This window comes from Mirounga leonina, unplaced genomic scaffold (genome assembly GCF_011800145.1).
Source record: "Mirounga leonina isolate KUSES-001 unplaced genomic scaffold, KU_Mleo_1.0 Mir_177, whole genome shotgun sequence".
Lineage (NCBI taxonomy): Eukaryota > Metazoa > Chordata > Mammalia > Carnivora > Phocidae > Mirounga > Mirounga leonina.
This window is the reverse complement of record NW_023270459.1, coordinates 3,913,339-3,936,141: the sequence shown is the minus strand read 5'-3', so window position 1 is coordinate 3,936,141 and position 22,803 is coordinate 3,913,339. Positions and strand designations below refer to the sequence as shown.

Here is a 22,803-nt window from a genome sequence, read left to right as displayed (position 1 = left end):
ATTGGAAGAACTAGGCACCATGGAAGACCTCTCAGGATTGGCTGGGCCTACCCACGAGTACGGGAGAGCCCGCTTCCTGGCGTGAAAAAGAGACGGCGACGATTGGCGGACCCTGTTTGCGGGAGAGCATGGATTGGCCAGGTCGGGAGCAGAGGGAGGGGCTGATATCCCAGAAGCGGCGGCGGCGGCTGCGGAGCTGGTGTGAGGCGACTGACCGGGCTGCGGACCCCGGCAGGGTGTGGCGAGATGGAGGTGACGGGCTTGTCGGCGCCCACAGTGACCGTTTTCATCAGCAGCTCTCTCAACAGCTTCCGCTCTGAAAAGCGGTACAGTCGCAGCCTCACCATCGCTGAGTTCAAGGTGTGGCCGTGGGGGCGGGGTCCGGAGGGCGGGGCGTAGGGTTTGAGGGGGCGGGGCAAAGGAGAAATGGAGGGGCTTCCCGAACGCGGGGAGGGGCGGGGATCAACCGAGGTTGAACAGATTGGGGACTGGGCCTCGGAGGGGCGGGGCTAGAGGGAACCTGAGGTTCCAGAAATTGGGGGCGAAGCCAGGGGAAATCACAGGTTGCATAGGGCGTGGCCAGGGATAACCAGGTGGGTCCTAAATGGTGGGTTTCTTGGAGGAGCAAGGATGGGATGATGGTTGTTACAAGGGGTGGAGCTTAGGGGCGCCTGGCTGGCTCCCCTGGTAGAGCTTGCGATTCTTATCTCCGTTCGTGAGTTCGAGTACCGCGTTGGGCGTAGGGTTTACTTTAAAAAATATAAAAATATATAAATTTGCAAGTACATACCTTAAAAAAAGAAAACAAGGGGTGGAGCCTCAGGGCGGAGGTGGGGCCGCTAACAGCCTTCCACCGGCTGCTCCCTGCGCAGTGTAAACTAGAGCTGGTGGTGGGCAGTCCTGCTTCTTGCATGGAACTGGAGCTGTATGGACCTGACGACAAGTTCTACAGCAAGCTGGATCAGGAGGATGCACTGCTGGGCTCGTACCCCGTAGACGACGGCTGCCGCATCCACGTGAGACGTCCCCTCCATTCATTTATTTGTTGAACAAATACTTGCTGTACGTTGTTCTGTGTGATAACCAAGATAGGCCCTCCTCTCATGGAGCCCCCAGTTCAGCAGGGAGAGAGACAGAGCCATCACTGGACAGTGACAGCCAGAGTAGTCTGAACTGGGCTGGGAAAAGCCCAGGGAATTGGGGGCCCTCAGAGAGGTACCTGACTCCTGGAAGTATCAGAAGAGGCTTCCTGAGAGGTGGGATGCCTGAGCTGAGACCCGAAGGATGAGGAAAGGGCAACTTAGGATAAGGGGTAGGAGGAGCATGCCAGGTGGAGGGAACAGGGTACAGAGGCATAGTTTGAGGTGGGTCAGGGTGAGTGATGAGACTTGGATGCGTTGGGAGAAGTTGGAACACAGAGGACCTCTGCATGCATCAACTCACATCATCCTTTCTGTCCCCCCCGCCCCCGGCGCCCCTTACTCTTCAGATATCCCAGCATCCCAGGTGACCTCCACCTCAGGGCTTTTGCAAGTGCTATATACCCTAAGCCTGCATGGTTCTTTTTTATATGGCTTCACATGGCTCACTCCACCCTTCCTCACACACTTGGAGGGTGTGAAGCCTTCACTGACCTCAGTATAAAATTTAAATCTCCTCTCTTTGCCACTTTACTTGGTTTTTGTCCTTAGCTCCTAGCACCCAGTGACATACTGTGCATTTCCCCCAGCACCTGGAATAATGCCTAGTACAGAGAAGATGCTCAGTGAATCATTGTTGGATACTGACCTGAATCCGTAAAATAAGACTTGGAAGATGGTGTGATTAACCCCATTTTGCACAAGATAAAACTTAGCTTCAGGATGGAATTTATTTTCCTAAGGATGAACTATAGTTAGAATTTTCGCCTCAATCTGCATGACCCTGGAAGTCACTGTGCTCAGAGAACTGGTTCTTTGTTACCTCTTAAGTGTTCATTGAGCATCCGTGTTATGCCGGGGCTATAGCTGTGAGCCACGTGTGACGAGGTCTCTGTTTTAGCTCTGTCCAGTGTGCGAGGTAGATGTTAGCTAAACATTCACGGGAACAAATATGAAATGTCAGAGACACGAGAGCCATATAGGAAGAGCTCACAGAGCTGGGAGAGCTGACACTGGGGGAACCTGACCTATCAGTGAGGTCTGGGAGGACTTCCTGGAAGAGGTGATGCCTGAGCAGAGACCTGGAAAATAGGAAGAGTTAACTGAGGAAAGGAAAAGAATACTCCAGGAGAAGGGCACAGCATGTGCAGACACTGAGGTGGAAGGGAGCACAGTTAAGTACAAGGACTGAGGAGTGGCCTCTCCTCTGGTGGACAGAAGTGGGAGCCAGGGGAGGCCTCTGAGCCAGGAGAGTCCTGGTCTGGCTCAGGTGTTCACAGGCTCCCTTTGACTGTGTGTGGGGAGCAGACTGCAGAAGACCAGAGGAGTAGGGAGACCAGGGAGGCGGCTTCTTCCATAGTCCAGGTGGTGCAGTGGGGCCTGGATCATAGTGGGCGTGGGTCAGGATAGTGCTGGGCCCCCAGGACTGAGACTTCGGGCTGACAAGTGGGCAGCCTCAGCCCCGGATGCTGGTGGGCCTGGCACGGGTCATGGCATCCTCAAACAGGAGGTTTTCACACATGGATTCAGCTGTAGACAGGCCTCTCACTCCTCAGGTCAGTTGAGGAAGGTTTCCTAGAGGTGGAACCTCTGGGGAATTTTTTTTTGTTTTAAATTCTTTTCCTGTTTATAAATATTCCCTGTATTTGAAGCGCCTGACTGGCTTAGTCGGTAGAACATGTGACTCTTGCTCTCAGGGTCGTGAGTTCAAGCCCCATGTTAGGCACAGAGATTATTAAAAATTTTTAAGTATGTATATAAAATATATTAACCTATATTTGTTGCCTTAAATAATAGCCACCTCAAATTTACAAGATCCTTAATACAGAAAGTAGAAATTCTTAGTGATCCTGGCCAGAGAAAAGGGCCGTTTCTGTTTTGCTGTGTTAGCCCAGTGGCTCAGGCCAAACACCTAAGGGTCTTTGCTGACCCCTGTCTTTCCCTCTCATCTGTATCCAGTCTGTCTGCAAACCCTGTGGACTCCACCTCCGGAATCTATCTGGAGTCTACGCTCTTCTCCCGCACTGCGCCTGCCCTGTCCCAACCTCCATCTCACTCCTGGACTCCACAGCAGCCCTTCCTGGGGGAGGGGGGGCCTGCAGTATGCTCCCCACCTGCAGCCAGAAGGAGGCTGTGAGGCCCTGAGTCAGGTCAGGGTGCTCCTGGCTCAGAGCCTCCCTGGCTGCAGCTCAGTCTGGGTAAAAGCCAAAGTCTGCAGTGATCTGTTGTGTCTCCCAGCCTCCCCTGGGTCTCCACTCCAGCCGCCATGGCATCCTTGCTGTTCCTGAAAAGGGCTAAGGACATTTCTGCACCCGAGATTTGGTGCCTGTCATTCCTTCTCAGCCTTTAGACCTTGGCTCAGGCATCCCCTCCTTTCAGAAACCTTCTCTGGGGGCACCTGGGTGGCTCAGTCATTAAGCGTCTGCCTTCGGCTCAGGTCATGATCCCAGGGTCCTGGGATCGAGTCCCCCATCGGGCTCCCTGCTCAGTGGGAAGCCTGCTTCTCCCTCTCCCACTCCCCGTGCTTGTGTTCCCTCTCTCGCTGTCTCTCTCTGTCAAATAAATTTTAAAAATCTTAAAAAGAAAAAAAAAGAAACCTTCTCTGACCACTCTTCATGCTCCTAAGCCTCTTTGTGGTACTTATATATGTAGAACCTTGTCATCGTCTGGTGTTTATTTTTTTTTAAGATTTTATTTATTTGAGAGAGAGAGAATGAGTGAAAGAGAGCACACATGAGAGAGGGGACGGTCAGAGGGAGAAGCAGACTCCCTGCTGAGCAGGGAGCCCGATGCGGGACTCGATCCCGAGACTCCAGGATCATGACCTGAGACGAAGGCAGTCGCTTAACCGACTGAGCCACCCAGGTGCCCCTCGTCTGGTGTTTAGTAGATGTGTTTGTTTAGGGTTGGTCTCCCAGCAGAATAAGCACTCTTTGTGTCCCTAGCACCCAGCACCCAGCCCAGCTGGGTGCCATGGAAGAGCTTAGTAACAATGAGTGATTGAATATTGCGGGGTGGGACAGGAAGAGATGCTTCCGGGTCTGGAGGTTGGGACCAGCTTAGGAGGGTCCCAGATAGCCAAAGAGGGCAGATGTGCTGCCCAAAAGTCTCAGGAGCAAGACCTGAGCTCTACCCTTCAGTTCCAGTGACTTGGGGACCATCAGTGGTGATAGTGGCAGCATGTGGCGATTGCCTGGGGGCAGATCCAGCCTCTGAGGGCTTGGATGGGGGTGAGGAAGGGGAGATGGCCAGTGTGGCCACCTGTCCTCATCCCTTCTGCTAGGCTCAGGAGAGGAGAGAAGGCCTGGGTAAAGGTGAGGGTAGAGGAATGTGGCCTTTCCTAGATGGAGAGACTTAAATCCAGGGAATGCTGTAACGTGCAGCCCCCAGCATCCCAACCCTCCCAGGCCAGGCCCTGCTCCCCACTGACCTCCCTCCCCTCACTACAGGTCATTGACCACAGTGGTGCCCACCTTGGGGAGTATGAGGATGTGTCCAAGGTGGAGAAATACCAGATCTCACAAGAAGCCTATGACCAGAGGCAAGGTACAGACACAGAGGGATGGATGGGGGCCTGTGGGGGCCAGAAGGCATCTGTGTGGGTGGATAGAGGTTGGGGGCAGACAGGGACACTGTGGGGAGGTTGGTGGTGTGGGCAGTGGGGACAGACAGACATGGCAAGTGGAGGGCGTGGGATGAAGTTGGTGTGTGGACAGATAGGGCTTGGAGGGGCACAGGGTGTGGGGTGTGAGTTGGGGCTGGGAGGTGTGAGGGAGCGTGGGCCAGCAGACGGGGGCATGAGAGGGAAGTCTGGGGTGGGGAGGGTAGTTTTGCTACTGCCCTGGGGGCATGAGCAAAACAGATCCGAATGTGTATGAGTAAGATGAAGAGAGGCTGGATGGAGGGAATATGATACTGAAGGGATGTAGGAAGATGGGGTAATGGGAAGACTGGAGGCAGGCACCTTCTTTTTAGTTTCTGGATTGTGGAGAGGCCCCAGGAGTCCTGGGGAGAAGCCAGGGCTGTAGTGGGAGACTCGGGGCGTGGGTGGCAGCCCTCCAACTCCCAGAAGAGTTTCTCTCTGCACGTTGGCCCTGTACGGGTGGAAGGTGATCCCCTTAGGCCAGAGGCCACACCAGGGAAACCATGTCTAAGCCTTGTCCCCCACCCCACCCTCAGACTCAGTCCGCTCCTTCCTGAAGCGCAGCAAGCTAGGCCGTTACAACGAAGAGGAGCGGGCACAGCAGGAGGCCGAGACCAGCCAGCGCCTGAACGAGGAGAAGAGCCAGGCCAGCGCCATCCCCGTGGGCAGCCGCTGTGAAGTGCAGGTGCCGGGGCAGCTCCCTCGCCGGGGCACCGTCATGTATGTAGGTATGTGGCCCAAGGAGGCTTTCTGCTCGGCCTGGAGGTGGGCAGTGCTGGCGACCCAGCCCTCAGGGAGATCCCAGTCCAGCAGGAGAGACAGACCCAGCAATGACAGTGACAGCCCAGAGTGTTCATGCAGGGCAGTGGGATGCAGAGGCAGAACAGCGTGTGTTGTGATGGAGGAGACGGAGGCCGGAGAGGTCAGTTCAGAGGTGAATGCACAGGGCGCCGTGTCAGAGCTGAGATGGGGAAGGCACGGGCCAAGGTGATGGGGGCGGGGAGGAGGGAAGCTTCAGGGGCCTGTGGGAGCTGAGAGGCAGCACCAGACCCGTCCTCGAGAGGGATCCCGGAGGCTTCCTGGGGGAAGGACTGCATGAAGGAAAGGGTGCTCCAGCCAGAGGGCACGGGGAGTGCAAAGGCCGGGAGCGAGAACAGGCTGGGCCTGTCTGAGGCCCAGGAAGGAAGCTAGTGAGGGAGGCTCATGGCTCTTGGGAAGGAAATGAGGGGAGGGGTAAGAGGTAAGGTCCGGGCAGGAGTGAGGCCGGACCATGCAGGGCCTCAAAGACAGTGGAGAGCAGTTGGGTGTTGTTGTTGTTGTTGTTTTAAAGATTTTACTTATTTATTAGAGCGAGCGAGCATGAGCAGGGGGAGGGGCAGAGGGAGAAGCAGGCTTCGCGCTGAGCAGGAGCCCGAACATGGGACTTGATCCCAGGACCCCGGGATCATGACCTGAGCCGAAGGCAGACGCTTAATGACTGAGCCACCCAGGTGCCTGGGTTGTTTTTTTATAACAGCTTTATTGAGCTATTAATTCAGATACCATAAAACTTCAAGCATACAGTTCATTGGCCTTAAGTATGTTCACAGAATTGTGCAGCCATCACCACAGTCAATTTGAGAACATTCTCGTCTCCCCAGAAAGAAACTCCGTAAGCATTAGCAGCCACTCCCCATTTCTGAAACCTCGACCCCCCCAGTCCTGGGCAGCCACTAATCAATGTTGTCTCTGTAGACAGAGACTGTTTTGGACGTTTCGTATAACTGGAGTCCTGTAAGACGTGGTCTTCCGTGACTGGCTCGTTTCACTGAGTTCTCGAGGTTCATCTGTGTTGTAATACGAGTCGGTGCTTTGTTTCTCTTTATGGCCGACTGATGCCGCGTTGACTGGCCACACCCCATTTTACGGACTCGTTCATCAGTTGATGGACGTTTGGGTCTTTCCACTTCTTGTCTGTTACGAATAATACTGCTGTGGACATTCTTGTATGAGTTTTTGTGTAGACACGGGTTTTCATGTTTTTGCACGTAGGAGTGGCCTTGCTGGGCCACATGGTCACTCTGTTTAACTTTGGAGAAGCCGTGCCATGTCATGGGCACACCAGCGGTGTATGAAGGCTCCAGCTTCCCCGCATCCTCGCCAACACACTTATTATCTGTCTTTTTAATTACAGCCATTTTAGTAGGTACGACGTGGGACAGCATTGTGGGTTTGATTTGCATTCCTGATGGCTAATGAGATTGACCATCTTTCCACGAGCCATTTGTGTATCTTACTTAGAGAACTGTCTATTCAGATCCTTCGCCCATTTTTTAACTGGGTGGTTTAGTTGTTGTTGTTGAGTTGTGTATTAGTTTTCTGGGGCCACCTTAACCAAGGAATCACACACCGGATGGCCTAAATGACAAAAATGTATTTCTCTGCGTTTTGGAAGTTGGCAGTCCCAAGATCAAGGCCTTGGCGGGTTTAGTTTCTTCTGAGGCCTGCTTGGCTTGAGATGGCTGCCTTCTTGCTGGGGCCTCACGTGGTCTTCCCTCTGTGTGGGGGCACATTCCCGGTGTCTCTTTGGGTGTCCAGATTTCCTCCTCTTACAGAGACACCAATCAGATTGGATTATATCCCACCCTAATGGCTTCACTTTAACTTAATCACCTTTTTAAAGGCCCTGTCTCCAAACACAGTCACATTCTGAAGTATTGAGGGTTAGGACATCATCATGTGAATTTTGGCAGGCACAATGCAGCCCATAAGTTGTAAGAATTCTTTATATATTCTGGATACAATTCTCTTATCAAATATATGATTCGCAAATATTTTCTCCCATTCTTTTTTTTCTCCTTCCATTCTGTAGGTTGGTTGTCTTTTTACTTTCTTGATAGTGTCCTTTGAAGCAGAACATCTTAAAATTTTTATGAAATCCAATTTATTTTTTGTTGTTGTTGCCTATGTTTTTGGTATTATATCTAAGAAACCAGTGCCCAATATAAAGGTTTACTCCTATATTTTCTTCTAAGAGTTTTATAGCGTTACGTTTTGCATAATGGTCTTAGGCCCATTTTGAGTTAATTTGTGTGTGTGATGTGAGATAGTCCAACTTACTTCTCTTGTGTGTGGATATCTAGTTGTCCCGGAACTATTTGTTGAAAAGACTATTCTTTCCTCCTTGTATAGTCTTAGCACCCTTGTCATTTGATCATAAGCAGTGTGGATTTTATGCCAAGTGGGATGGGCGGCCTTTGAGGAATTTGGGGCAAGGTAGTGGTGCTGTTTACTTTAAATTTTTACAGACTCCTCCAACTGGGGGTGTTGAGTAAATAGGGCATCCGGGTTAGGAACAGTGAGACCAGTGAAGGGGGCTACGATATTAGTCTGGGCAGGAGATGGAGGTAGCCCTGGGTGGTAGCAAGGAGAGGTTTTTGCCAGGATAGGCTTTGTACTCGGTGGGAATGAATCTGGGGTGAGCTGCATCCAGAGGTTTCATTGGGTTTTCCTCCCTGGGCAGGACTCACAGATTTCAAGCCTGGCTACTGGGTTGGCGTCCGCTATGATGAGCCACTAGGGAAAAACGATGGCAGGTAATAAGCAATCCCGTTTGGGCATCTGTGTGTGCATATGTGTCCTTATACGCATAAGTGCGTGTGGGTGAGCATCTGGGGTGGGAGCCATGTTGGGGCCCTTTCTGACCACTGCCTCCCCCATCATGCCCTGCAGCGTGAATGGGAAACGCTACTTCGAATGCCAGGCCAAGTATGGCGCCTTCGTCAAGCCCTCGGTTGTGACAGTGGGGGACTTTCCCGAGGAAGACTATGGGTTGGATGAGATGTGACACCCAAGGAAAGGCATCCCCCTGCTCCAACTAATTCGCCTACTCATTGCCCCTCCCTGTGTGTGCCCATGGCCCTCTTCCCTGAGCCCATTTTTATTTTATTTACCTTGCCATTGACTTTTGAGACTCATGCAATAAATTTGCTGGAAACCTGGGAGGTGTTGGAGGACTTGATGATTACCAGAGGGGTGGGCGATGGCTGGGTAGGTGAGGGTGAAATAGGAGGCTGGGTAAAGAAGAGGTTGGGCAGGATGAGGCTTTATTCCTTAGCTGATAGCTGGGGGCCCATGAGACTGTTCTTTGTCCTTTATTAGTTACTGTAATGTTTTTCCTGCTATAACAGAGGGGCCCAAAATAATAGTGGCTTAAACAAGGTAGTTTATTTCTCATGTAAAGTCTCATGTAATCACCAAGAGCTGGTGATCCCTCTGTGTCAGAGGCCAGTCTCCATACATATATCTTATTGCTCTCCCTTCTCATGATTTCCACATCATCAGCTCCAGGCACCAGGGAGAGGGGAAGGGGAAGGATACCTCTTGCCTTTAAGGAATATGTGCAACTCAAAACTTGTTTCTATTTCATTGACCAGTATTTTGTCTCATGGCCACTTGTAGTTGCAAAGGAGACTGGGAAATGTAGTTTTTATTCTGGGCAACCATGTTCCTAGCCAAATATCAGAAGTTCCTATACTACAGAAGCTGGGGAGAAGGGATATTGGGGGTCAGTAAGTTGTTCCACCACAGTTCCTGTGGGTGGGAGACCTTACCTGTTCATTTAATAATACTTTTAAAAAGAAAGAAATCAAAAGACTAGAAATAGGGGCGCCTGGGTGGCTCAGTCGTTAAGCGTCTGCCTTTGGCTCAGGTCATGATCCCAGGGTTCTGGGATCGAGCCCCGCGTCGGGCTCCCTGCTCAGTGGGAAGCCTGCTTCTCCCTCTCCCACTCCCCCTGCTTGTGTTCCCTCTCTTGCTGTGTCTCTCTCTGTCAGATAAATAAAATCTTAAAAAAAAAAATGGAAGTAGCATGGAGCCCCTCATAGCATTGTCAAGCTGGGCAAAGCACATTGTGCCCTCAGGTATGACTTGTACGCATGCAGTCCCTGCATTCTGGGGAACTTGGGTCACGCTGTGCATGTGTCTGAATGTGCAGAAGCCCCTCGTTAACTCCTTGAAGTTTTTCCTGGGGTGACTCACAGATTCACACACGGGGAAGCCACACATATACACAGGAAACACTGAGATTCACATCAGACACCCACAGTGATAGATACGTACCTGTACATCTACTGAAACTGTCAAATGTATAAAAACCCAAACCAAAATAACTGGTTATTTTAGAAAAAGATCCCAAGGCTTAGGCCTCTACAGTGTCAGGGAGTTGTCAGAGTGAGGAGCCTTAGAGGGGAGGTCCCCCAACTTCCCAACCAGCACCTACCAATTTAAGTTCAGCCAGAGTCCATGAACCTTGATTTCGTAAGTCCTCAGGTCATTGCAGATGGAAGACAGTAAATATCCAACACTGTCTACAGTTTTTGAGCCCCCCACTGTATGTCAGGCCTCATATTGGGGACATGTTCATGAAGTGGAAACAGTCCTTGCCTGGGAGGTAAAGGCAGATTGTCCCTCTCTCTCTCTTTTTTTTTCCCACTGTGATAATTATGAATCAGGTTGCTGGCAGTGGGGGAAGGAGAACAAAATCACTAAATCGGCTAGTGGTGCTGGGATAGGGACATTTGAATAGGAATCACCTGAACAAGAAGGGACAGGGCTCTGTAGGCCTGAAATCATCCCTTTGGTGATTCATGCCCATCAGGAACTTGATCCCTTTGTTAAACACAAACTTAGGCTGAATGCAACCTTTGTCTTGGAGCTGAGCTAAATCAGTTACTGAACATGCTTAATGGCTTGCTGGAGTTGATTCATGTACCAATTAGAAACTTGGGATTATTCAGTAGGTTAAGAGAGGTAGTGTAACTTTACTGAGGAAAAGCACAGACTGGGAAGCCAGGCAGCCTGGGTTCAAACCCCAGCTCTGTCATGCGGCCCCTGGGGGACTGAACAAGTATTCCTTCTCTCCAGGTTTCAGCTTCATTCCTATAAATCGGGGGTAATGACAGCACTTCCCCCCCAAACGACTGTTGTAAGCATTAAGTGAGCTACTACGTAGTAAGCGCTTAAATCAGCTCCAGGCACATAGGTAAATGCCTACTCAGTAGATATTACCAGTAGGTATAATAACGACTGGGCGCCTGGGTGGCTCAGTTGGTTAAGCGACTGCCTTCGGCTCAGGTCATGATCCTGGAGTCCCGGGATCGAGTCCCGCATCGGGCTCCCTGCTCGGCGGGGGGTCTGCTTCTCCCTCTGATCCTCCCCCCTCTCATGCTCGCTCTCTCTGTCTCATTCTCTCTCAAATATATAAAATCTTAAAAAAAAAATAAATAACGACTACTCACAGCCAACAATAGTAATGCTGGCTTTATTTAAGCTTCACAGAGGGACCTGCCCCTAATTTCTTCACCCTAATTTCTTAGTTCGCCCCACCTTTGCACATCTGGGGTGAGTCCGTCTCCGGAAGAGATTCCAAGATCGACGCTAGTTTCCCGTCTCTGCAACCTCAGGCGGCCCAGACGCGTGCAATAACCACCAGCCGCCACGTGGGGGCAGCCGCGCACTGCTCAGCGAACCGCGCGCCAGGGCCTCGTGAAGCGTGGATTCTCGCTGGCGCTGGGCGGTGGTTCCAGCCTGGCATGCGAACTGCATTTCCCAGAAAACCATGCGATAACCTCAGCCTCGTTTTGTTCAGCGGAAGCTCAAGCGGAGGTCGCGGGGAATTGTGGGGTGAAGGGACGTGGGCTCCTCCGCGGAGGGCGGTGTTGCGCAGGCGTGGACGGCTGCAGGTCCGCCGTCGGATTTAATAGAGGGTGGGAACCGACGTCCTGGCGGGGGCGCCAGAGCGGCCCTTGTGGCCTTTTGGAAGAACCCAGACGAGGTCACTCTGTGGCCTGGAGCTGGCTGGGCCGTCTTCCCTCCTTTCGGCTTTCCTGCATCTCCACCGGTCATTCACTCTCTAGGCTTGTGGTCGGCAATCAAGCCGGGTGAAGGCGCTCACATCTTTTTTTTTTCCCCCACTATTAATTAATTAATCAATTATTTATTTATTTATTTATTTATTTTTATTTAATTATTCTTATGTTAATCCCCATACATTACATCATTAGTTTTAGATGAAGTGTTCCATGATTCATTGTTTGTGCATAACACCCAGTGCTCCATGCAGAATGTGCCCTTCTCAATACCCACCACCAGGCTAACCCATCCTCCCACCCCCCTCCCCTCCAGAACCCTGTTTGTTTTTCAGAGTCCATCATTTCTCATGGTTCATCTACCCCTCCGATTTCCCCCGCTTCATTCTTCCCCTCCTGCTACCTTCTTCTTCTTTTTTTTCTTAACATATATTGCATCATTTGTTTCAGAGGTACAGATCTGAGATTCAACAGTCTTGCACAATTCACAGCGCTTACCAGAGCACATACCCTCCCCAGTGTCTTATCACCCAGTCACCCCATCCCTCCCACCCCAACCCCCACTCCAGCAACCCTCAGTTTGTTTCCTGCGATTAAGAATTCCTCATATCAGTGAGATCATATGATACATGTCTTTCTCTGTTTGACTTATTAAGGCGCTCACATCTTAAATGACAAAATATCCCCCTTTCCCTCTTCTCTGTCTTCTAAACAGTTAAATCTTTTTTCCCTAACGTATTAAGATAATTTTAAATTAGAATAGTTAAGGATTTCCCAAGGACCCATCACCCAGCTTCTGTAGCTGTCAAACATACGGCCAGTCGTGTTTTATTTATTCCGCTTCCTCTTCTCCTCTTCCATTATTTTAAAGCAAATCTCGGGCAATATATCGTCTCATTTGGAAATGTTTCTGTACCTATCTCTAAAAGATAGTTTCAATCACATCTAAAAAAATGCAATAATTCTTTAACATCTAATATAGGTCAGTATTCAGAAGTCTCCGGGTGTTTCATAAATGTCTTTTTTTTTAAGATTTTATTTATTTGAGAGAGACAATGTGAGTGAGAGAGAGCACAAGCCAGGGGCAGAGGGAGAAGAGACTCCCCACTGAGCAGGGAGGCCCATGCGGGACTGGGATCAAGACCTGAGCTGAAGGCAGACACTTAACCAGCTGAGCCACCCAGGTGTCCAAGATTTTATTTGTTTTGAGAGAGAGCATGAGCAGGGAGCAGGGGCAAAGGCAGAGGGAGAGAGAGAGAATCCCAAGCAGATTCCACATGGAGCTGGACTCAAGGCTGGATCTCATGACCCTGAGAGCATGACCTGAGCCAAAATCAAGAGTTGGTCACTTAACGGACTGAGCCACCCAAGCACCCCTCATAAATGTCTTTTTCCTGTTGGTTTGTTCAGATCACAATCCAGATGATGAGGGAAACAAAGGTAAGAGAAATGTAGATTAAATTAAGTCTCCTTACAGTTTGTAGCCCACTGACAGATACCTGAAACATGCAGAGCGTGACCTTCCTCAAGAAAGTCATGCTGCCTTAATGCCTTAATGTTTATGTTTTATTAAAGCCTAAAGGTAACCTTATCTTAACAGCAGCTAGCCCCTCAAGGCCCTGAAAGCATTGCTTCCAAATTCCTTAGAGACCTACGCTATCCCTAACCCCCACTAATTAAAAAGTATATAATTAGGGTGCCTGGGCGGCTCAGTCAGTTAAGCATCTGCCTTTGTGGGCTCAGGTCATGATCCCAGGGTCCTGAGATGGAGTCCCGCATCAGGCTCCCTCAGCAGGGAGCCTGATTATCCCTCTGCCTCTGCTGCTCCCCCTGCTTGTGCTCTCTCTCTGTCAAATAAATAAATAAAATCTTTTAAAAAATAAATAAGAAGTATATAATCAGACAATCCCAGTGCAGTTCTTTTTGTCCATGGGTCCTGTCCCTATGCTGTAATAAAATCACCTTTTTGCACCAAAAACATCTCAAGAATTCTTTCTTAGCTGCTCACTCGCAAACCCAAAAACTTCCAAATTTTATCACAGACAGGGTTCACACACTGTTTTTGATTGATATATAAGTCTTTTATTCTACCACATTCCTCCTCCCTCTCAAGCTTCCTGTGGGATTTCTTACAGTCTGATTTGGCTGTTTGTACCTCTTGGTATCCTTTACTATATTTTTCTACTCCTGTATATTCTATAAACTGGTACATTCAGAAACTAGGTCAGATGCAGTTTCAATTTTCGGGTACATATAATTTATGGGTGTTGTTTGAATTCTTCCATGAAGAGGTACATATGTGCCTCTTGAGTTTGCAACCCCTGTTGTGGTGGTTTTAAAATATGTTCCAAGTTAGGGGGCGCCTGGGTGGCTCAGTCAGTTAAGTATCTGACTTCAGCTTGGGTTATGGTCTCGGGGTCCTGGAATCAAGCCCTGCCTGGACCACCGTGTTGGGCTCTGTGCTCGGTGGCAAGTCTGCTCCTCCCTCTCCCTCTACCCCTGCCCTCACTTGTGCTCTCTCTCTCTCTCAAATAAATCTTAAAAAAAAAAAAAGTTCCATGTTCTTTGACACTTCTCTTTTTAACAGCCCTTCCCTTGAGTGTGGTAGGCTGGACTTAGTGCCTCGCTTCTAAGGAATAGAGCATGGCAGAAGTAACAGTGTTGACTTCTAAGACCAAGTCATAAAAGGCATTGTATCGGGATCACTTGCCTGGGGAGAGGCCAGCTGCCCATATTGTGATGACACTCAAACAGCCCTATAGGGAAGTCCATGTGGTGAGAAACTGAGGTCTGCAAAGAGTCTGCAAGGAATTGAGGCCCCCTGTCAGCAGTCCTGAGAGTGCGCCCGCTTGGAAGCTGATCCTCCACCCTTGTCAAGCCCTGTGATAAATGCAGTCCTGACCAACAACCCAACTGCATCCGCATGAGAGCTCCTGAGCCACACCACCCAGTTACGTCACTCCTGAATTCCTGACCCAAAGAAAATGAGATAATAAATGTTTTAAGCAGTTACATTTTCCGGGTGCCTGGCTGACTCGGTCAGAATTGCATGTGTCTCTTGATCTCAGGGTCAGGAGTTCGAGCCCCATGTTGGGTGTAGAGATTACTTAAATAAATGAGTGAACTTCGAGCTGTTAAATTTTGGTCTTAATTTGTTAGCAGCAACAGAACTTAATGTACCTGTGTTCCAGTTACCTATTGCTGGATTAAGTATGATCGAAACCTCCGCAACTTAAATCAGACATTTTGTTTTTCCCGCATTTTTGTAGATCAAGAATTTAGGAAGGGTTTAGCTTGGGATCTCTCATGTGTCTGAGTCAGAAGTTGGCTGGGATTGGAGTCCAATCCCTAGTCCAATCAACTAGGCTGGTTGTCAAAGTGACTGAGTAACTTGGCGGCAAGTGATGTTGGCTGTTGGCTGGGAGCTCAGCAGAAACTAAAACCAGAGCACCTCTACATGGCCTTCCAGCATTGCAGTCTCAGGGTAGCGGGACTTATTATTTTTTTAAGATTTTATTTATTTATTTGACAGAGAGAGACACAGCGAGAGCAGGAACACAAGCAGGAGGAGTAGGAGAGGGAAAAGCAGGCTTCTTGCCGAGCAGGGAGCCCGATGTGGGACTCGATCCCAGGACCTTGGGATCATGACCTGAGCCAAAGGCAGATGCTTAACGACTGAGCCATCCAGGCACCCAAGGGACTTATTTTTTTTTTTTTAAGATTTTATTTATTTGACAGAGAGAGAAGAGAGAGAACACAAGCAGGGGGAGGGAGAGAGGGAGAAGCAGGCTTCTTGCTGAGCAGGGAGCCCGATGCGGGGCTTGATCCCAGGACCCTGGGATCATGACCTGAGCCGAAGGCAGACGCTCAACTGACTGAGCCACCCAGGCACCCCTCTTTTTTTTTTTAAGTAATGTCTACACCCAACATGGGGCTTGAGCTCACAACCCTGAGATTAAGAGTCACACGCTCTTCCGACTGAGTCAGCCAGGCGCCCCAATACAGAACGTTCCTTAAAGCACTAGTTTGGGTCCTTTTATTCTCCCCATTCTACACATTCTCCTCTGATCTATTCTTGTGACTTTAATTGCCATCTACCTGCAATTCCCAGGTCTGTCTCTAGCCTAGATCCTTTCCCGATTTAGAGTGGTTGCCAAGAGGACAGCTCCCTGCTCCTGCCTTAGGTGTTGCTTAGATACCTCAAAAACCAGGCTGTGCCAATTTAAATTTCTGAACCACAAAATCATGAAGAATAATAAAAATTATTGTTGCTTTAAGCTACTAATTTTGGGATAGTTTGTTATGCAGTGAAAGCTTGATACAGGATTGAAATCCTGATACAGGATTAAGGAAATGTTTTCTGGCTACCTACGGGCTTTGCAGAAGGGACTATATGTTTCTCACAACATAAATAATCACAATGCCAGCACAGGGCCTGGCATATTGTATTCATTCACCCATCCATCCACTCATTCAATCACGTGTTCATTTACTCATTCATCCCATAGATATTTATTGAGATTCTGCCATGTCCCAGGAACCTTACCAGGTACTGTTGCTACTGCAGTAACAAAGTCCCTGTCCTCATGGAGTTCACACAATCTAAAATGTGGTGTTAGTGTAAGAACAATGTACTGGATAATGTAACAGAATGGTTGGCCAGACTAGAGAACATAAGAGTTTATAAGATAGGGGCACCTGGGTGGCTCAGTCATTAAGTGTCTGCCTTCAGCTCAGGTCATGATCCCAGGGTCCTGGGATCGAGCCCCACATCAGGCTCCCTGTTCTGCGGGAAGCCTGCTTCTCCCACTCCCCCTGCTTGTGTTTCCTCTCTCGCTATGTCTCTGTCAAATAGTGGCTCAGTCGTTAAGCGTCTGCCTTCGGCTCAGGTCATGGTCCCAGGGTCCTGGGATTGAGCCCCGCATCGGGCTCCCTGCTCGGAGGGAAGCCTGCTTCTCCCTCTTCCATTTACCCCTGCTTGTGTTCCCTCTCTCACTATGTCTCTGTCAAATAAATAAATAAAATCTTCAAAAAAAGATGAATTTATAAGATAGAAGCATTGTGTCGCATCAGTTGGATTGATCTCTCATTTATTTGGAGAAAAATATCAGTTTGGAATACCATCTTACATGATAAAACAAAATAAATTCCAGTTGGATTTGAATAATATGTGTGTGGGAGAATTGCACAGTGAAAATCTAATGGAGGGGCGCCTGGGTGGCTCAGTTGGTTAAGTGACTGCCTTCGGCTCAGGTCATGATCCTGGAGTCCCAGGATCGAGTCCCGCATCGGGCTCCCTGCTCAGCAGGGAGTCTGCTTCTCCCTCTGACTCTCCCCCGTCTCATGCTCTCTATCTCAATCTCTCTCTCAAATAAATAAATAAATCTTAAAAAAAAAAATCTAATGGAGGTTTTTACCAACAAATATTGAATAACTTCTGGATGGGGAAAGACATTCTGAACTTCAACACAGTGAGGGGAACAAACCATCAAGGAAAAGACTGATGAATTAGGATGTACAAAGAGCTGAATCTTCTGGGTTTTTTTAAAGATTATATTTATGAGGGGGGGGGAGGGGCAGAGGGAGAGGGAGAAAGAGACTCTTCGCTGAACAGGGAAGGCTGATGTGGGGCTCCATCCCTGGGATCATGACCTGAGCCCCAGGCAGACACTTAACCGACTGAGCCACCCAGGCACCTCAGAGCTGAATATTTTATATGTCCAAAAAGGGCATAGGCAAAATTGAAGTAAATATGCATTAGAGAAGTATATTTGCAACAAAAATGATAGACAATTGGTTAACACCCTCAATGAATGAAGATATTAACAAAATAATGTGAAATTAACATGAAAAACCAACAAATAAAAATGGGCATAGAATATGAAAAAACAATTTGTAGAAGAAATATCAATGGCTAAAAAAATCATGAAAGCCACATTCACCCAAGAATGTATATGTGCTGCCGAAGCAAGCACTCACCCAAGAATGTTACTTAAAATACTGGGACACCTCCTTTTGTCTGGCAAATCAGCAAAGATCTTAAACTATGGTACCCCAAGGCTGAGGACAGTTCAGGGCAATGAGAGACTCCATCCACCACAGTTGGGATGTGAATGGCAATGACCTTTCTGGAGAATGACTCTGTAGCTTGAGTCCAAAGCCTGAAAATATGCCCATCTATTGATCCATCACTGACATTGCTAGGAATTTAGCCCCTGGAAATAATCAGGGAAGTGGGTAAATATTTTACTAAAAGGATTTTCATGACACCATTTTTTTTATTATAAAAAAAAGGAGGGCGCCTGTGTGGCTCAGTCGGTTAAGCGTCTGCCTTCGGCTCAGGTCATGATCCCAGGGTCCTGGGATTGAGCCCTGCATTGGGCTCCCTGATCAGCGGGAAGCCTGCTTCTCCCTCTCCCACTTCCCCTGCTTGTGTTCCCTCTCTCACTATCTCTCTCTGTCAAATAAATAAATAAAATCTTAAAAAAAAAAAAAAAAAGGAAAGGAGGGAGGGAGGGAGGGAGGGAGGGAAGGAGGGATTGAGAAAGGAAGGCCCAAATGTCCAAGCAGAATTTAACAACATTTCAGGAAGTGTTAAGAATACTCAAAGATTGGGATGCCCGGGTGGCTAAGTTGGTTAAGTATCTGCCTTCAGCGCAGGTCATGATCCCGGTGTCCTGGGATCAAGCCCTGCATCGGGCTCCCTGCTCGGCAGGGAGCCTGTTTTTCCCTCTCCCCCCTGCTCATGCTCTCTCAAATAAATAAAATCTTTTTTTTTTTAAAGATTTTATTTATTTGACAGAGAGAGACACAGTGAGAGAGGGAACAGAAGCAGGGGGAGTGGGAGAGGGAGAAGCAGGCCTCCCGCAGAGCAGGGAGCCCGATGTGGGGCTCGATCCCAGGACCCTGGGATCATGACCTGAGCCGAAGGCAGATGCTTAACGACTGAGCCACCCAGGCGCCCCTCAAATAAATAAAATCTTTAAAAAAATTAAATTAAATAGGTTTTACGCCCCATGTGGGGCTCGAACTCACAACCCCGAGATCAAGAGTCACATTCTCTACCAAGTGAGCCAGCCAGGCCCCCCACTGAGTTTAAATCTTGACTCTGGTACTTACCAGCTGTGTGATCTTGGACAAGTAATCCCATCTCTCTTCTCATTGGCATGATAGTAATAACTTCTACCTGCATCAGTCAGAATACGCTAGGTTATGCTGTAGTAACAAATGAGCCCTAGACCTTAGTAGACTAATTCCTCAAATTTTATTTCTTGCTCATAGAAACAACCAGATGTCCTCCATGCCATGGCTCCAGGTAGCTTCCTTCATGTGGCACCTTTTTTGTTTGTCTGGCTCCCAAAGCTGCCTAGGCAGGGGATGAAAGCATAGTGCATCCTGCACTGGCTTTTGAATGCTACATTTAAAAGTGATGCTCTGGGAGTGCCTGGGTGGCTCAGTCGGTTAAGTATCTGCCTTCAGCTCAGGTCATGATCACAGGGTCCTGGGATCAAGCCCTGCATCGGGCTCCCTGCTCAGTGGGGAGTCTGCTTCTCCCTCTGCCCTCCTCCAACTTGTTCTTTCTCTCTCTTAAATAAACAAATAAAATCTTTTTAAAAAACGTGACACTCCCACCAGCACCTGGCTGGCTTAGTCTGTAGAGCATACAACTCTTGATCTCTGGGTTGTGAGTATAAGCTCCACATTGGGCATAAAGATTACTTAAAAATAAAATAATATAAGGGGCACTTACCTGGCTCAGTTGGTGTAGCATGTAACTCTTGATCTTCAGGTCGTAAGTTCGAGCCCCACATTGAGTGTAGAGATTACTTAAAAATAAAATCTTTAAAAAACTAAATAAATAATAAAATTTAAAATATTAAAAGTGACACTCCCAATATTTCTGTTCACATTTGATTGGCCAAAACAAGTCACATAACCAAGCCTGAGTTCAAAGGAATCTGGAAGATGGTGGAGGGCTTTAGTAAGGCTTGCTGCACTATCTCATCAATGGTGCTGAAATACATGAGAAAATTCACACAGAACATTTTATTCATTCAACAAATATTTACTGAGTACCTAAGATGTGCCAGGCACTGTTCCAGGAAGTAGGTACACAGCAGTGAACAAGACAGACAGCAGTCCCTTGAGAAGCTCATATTCTAGTGGGGGAGAAAAACAAAGAACTGGATAAACTATACATTATGTTAATAGGTGATAAATGATAGGGGCGCCTGGGTGGCTCAGTCGTTAGGCGTCTGTCTGCCTTCGGCTCAGGTCATGATCCCAGGTTACTGGGATCGAGCCCCGCATCAGGCTCCCTGCTCGGCGGGAAGCCTGCTTCTCCCTCTCCCACCCCCCTTGCTTGTGTTCCCTCTCTTGCTGTGTCTCTCTCTGTCAAATAAATAAATAAAATCTTTTTTTTTTAAAGATTTTATTTATTTATTTGAGAGAAAATGAGAGAGAACACATGGGGGGGGGTGGTCAGAGGGAGAAGCAGACTCCCTGCCGAGCAGGGAGCCCGATGCGGGACTCAATCCAGGGACTCTAGGATCATGACCTGAGCCGAAGGCAGTCGCTTAACCAACTGAGCCACCCAGGCGCCCAATAAATAAAATCTTAAAAAAAAAAAAATAGGTGATAAATGATAAAGGCAGTGTAAGGGTGGGGTGGGGTGGGGAGTGTGGGCATTAAATCAAAGATCTGAAAGGACCTTCCTGAGACGACTAATGTGCAGACTTGAGGCACTAAGAGGGGAGGCACTAAGGCGTGGCTAGAGAGGGCCTTGGTAATGGGGTAGCAGCCCTCAAGGCACCAGGAGATGGGCTGGTTGGGTATTGCTGCACTTGCAGAGCCTCCTTGTCAGTGTTCAGCTGGGAACATCCAGGTTAAGCTGCCAGTAGGGTTTCTTCTCACTTTCTTAAGAGGGAGGAGCTGAGGTCAAAGAGGTGACAGGACAGATCCCTAGCTTGGTGACCATGGTGAGGACTTTGACTTTTTTTTTTTTTTAAAGATTTTATTTATTTATTTGACACAGAGAGAGATATGGCATGAGTGGGATACAGAGGAGGACCAAGACCTGAGGCTTGGAACTGGCCAGGGAGACTGATCTAGGTGACTGTAAGTGGCATGAGATGGCAGTGTGTGTTATGAGAGAGTGTAAGTTACAAGCAAGCTACTGCAAGCCTCACCCAGTCTCGGGTTGGGGTGGAGACAGGGAGCGCTTCCTAGAAGAGGTGACTCCTGAGCTGACACCCAAGCCTGAGTACCTATATCACCAGATAAAAAAGTCAGGAGTGTTCTAGGTTGAGGGCACAGCCCATGAAAGGCCTGGCAGCAGATGAGTCCTGGAGAGGGCAGACAGTGGAAGCTTTCCAGTGTGGCAGGGAAGGGTGTGGTGAGAAGGGAATTTGGATGAGTCATCACCAAAAGTTTTGGCATCAGCCATGCCCAGGTTCACACCTGGTTCTGCCATCCTCTGTGACCTCAGGCAAGTGACCCGGCCTCCAGTTTTCTCTCCTGTAAGTTCCTGCCTCATAGGCAAGGCTTGTGTAGCAATTCCTTGGCCTGGCTGCTAACGCAGTTTTGTCTGTGGTGATCTTGTTAAATGAACTATTATCATATTAATTATATTATTTTTTAAGTTCATTGTTTGTAGTAATCTCTACACCCAATGTGGGGCTCGAACTCATGATCCTGAGATCAAGAGTTTCATGCTCTTCCCACTCAGCTAGCCAGGTGCCCCAATACTAATTATATTATTGAAAAGTCAGTGCATTAGGGTAGTGGTTAAGGTTACAGGCTAGGGAGTTTACCCTCAGAGTCAGTTTATTTACTTGCAGAATGGAAATGCTGCATACATCCATTCCACAGGACTGTTATAAGGGCATATGAGGTTATATGTAAAGTGCTCAGGAGAGGGCTTAGCAGTTATTTTTATTAGTAGTACCTAAGGGTGAGTCAGTCAACCACCTGAGGAATCCAGGTGGGCTGCAGGAGGGAACATGGGTACAGGCACACAAAATGATTCTTCTTTTTTTTTTAAATTTATTTATTGAGAGAGGTTATGATAGCATGAGAGGGGGGAGAGTCAGAGGGAGAAGCAGACTCCCCGATGAGCAGGGAGCCCGATGCGGGACTCGATCCCGGGACTCCAGGATCATGACCCGAGCTGAAGGCAGTCACTCAAACAACTGAGCCACCCAGGCGCCCAAAATGATTCTTCTTTACTAAGCGTTTACCACTTAATTCTGAAGGGGAATGGGAACCCCTGTTCTCATTTTACAGATTAATAAGTCCTTGCTTAAACAAAACAAAACAAAAAACAGCCTTGCTCAGAGCCCAAAGGATCCCACTTATGAAATGGCAGAGCCAGGATTCAGACTCAAGCTAAGCCAGCCTCCAGGGGAGATTCTAAGGGCCAGACATCCAGAATGCCTGGGAACCAGATTTAACTCCCTCTGCGGAGCCGTGAAGTCTGGAGGCTGGAGCCCGAGAGCGAAAGGTCTCCAAAGGAGGTTTCAGTCGCCATTTTTCCTGCCCGCTTCTGCGTTCCCCACCCCCGACTCCTCCACCGGATCTCGGGAACATCTAGCCTCAGAAACCAGGCCGTGGCCAGAGGGACTCTTCTAGTGCCCAGGCCCCTCTATAGAGATGGGAAGGAGGCGACATTGGCGACCCTGACTCGGGGTAAAAAGGTGCGGGTGGAGGAGGCAGAGGCAACTTTTGTAGGCGACAAAGTGCCTCCCGCAGTTTGACCGCCATGCGCGTTGCTGCAGGGTCCCGGGAAATCTAGTCTAGCCTTAGCCCCTGCCCCAAATGCGGGCGCTTGTCCCCGGGCCGTGGGCCAAACAAAACTCGGGGTGTCCAGATGCTTTGTCGCGACAAGGCTAGGACGGGGGCCGCGTGCCAGGAGTCCCTTTTCCAGCGGGCCGAAAACCGCACCCGTGGCCGCATGGAAGCGAATCCACACTGCAACAGTAGGGGGTGACCTCGGGCGCGGCGACTGAACTTCCCCGGTGGATTAATTCACCTGAGCGGAGAACAGTGAACGAACTCAGACCTCGGCGTCAGGGCAGGGTCGGAACCCACAGCTCAGGAGGCGAGCGGGGCGGAGCCGCGGCGGCCGCATCTCGTTACGTGAGGCGGGCCCGGCGCACGCAGGCGCAGCTTCAAT

General features: G+C 49.0%; 1 protein-coding gene across 1 annotated transcript; it reads left to right on the top strand.

Moving 5' to 3' along the window:
* Nucleotides 1-156: 156 nt before the first annotated feature.
* Nucleotides 157-8,763, top strand: TBCB (tubulin folding cofactor B). Its single transcript, XM_035023810.1, has 6 exons — nt 157-360; nt 873-1,016; nt 4,589-4,685; nt 5,319-5,510; nt 8,285-8,357; nt 8,494-8,763. Exons 1-6 carry the CDS (start codon nt 247-249, stop codon nt 8,606-8,608), a joined length of 735 nt encoding a protein of 244 aa, XP_034879701.1. The 5' UTR covers nt 157-246; the 3' UTR covers nt 8,609-8,763.
* The last annotated feature ends 14,040 nt before the right edge of the window (nt 8,764-22,803 follow it).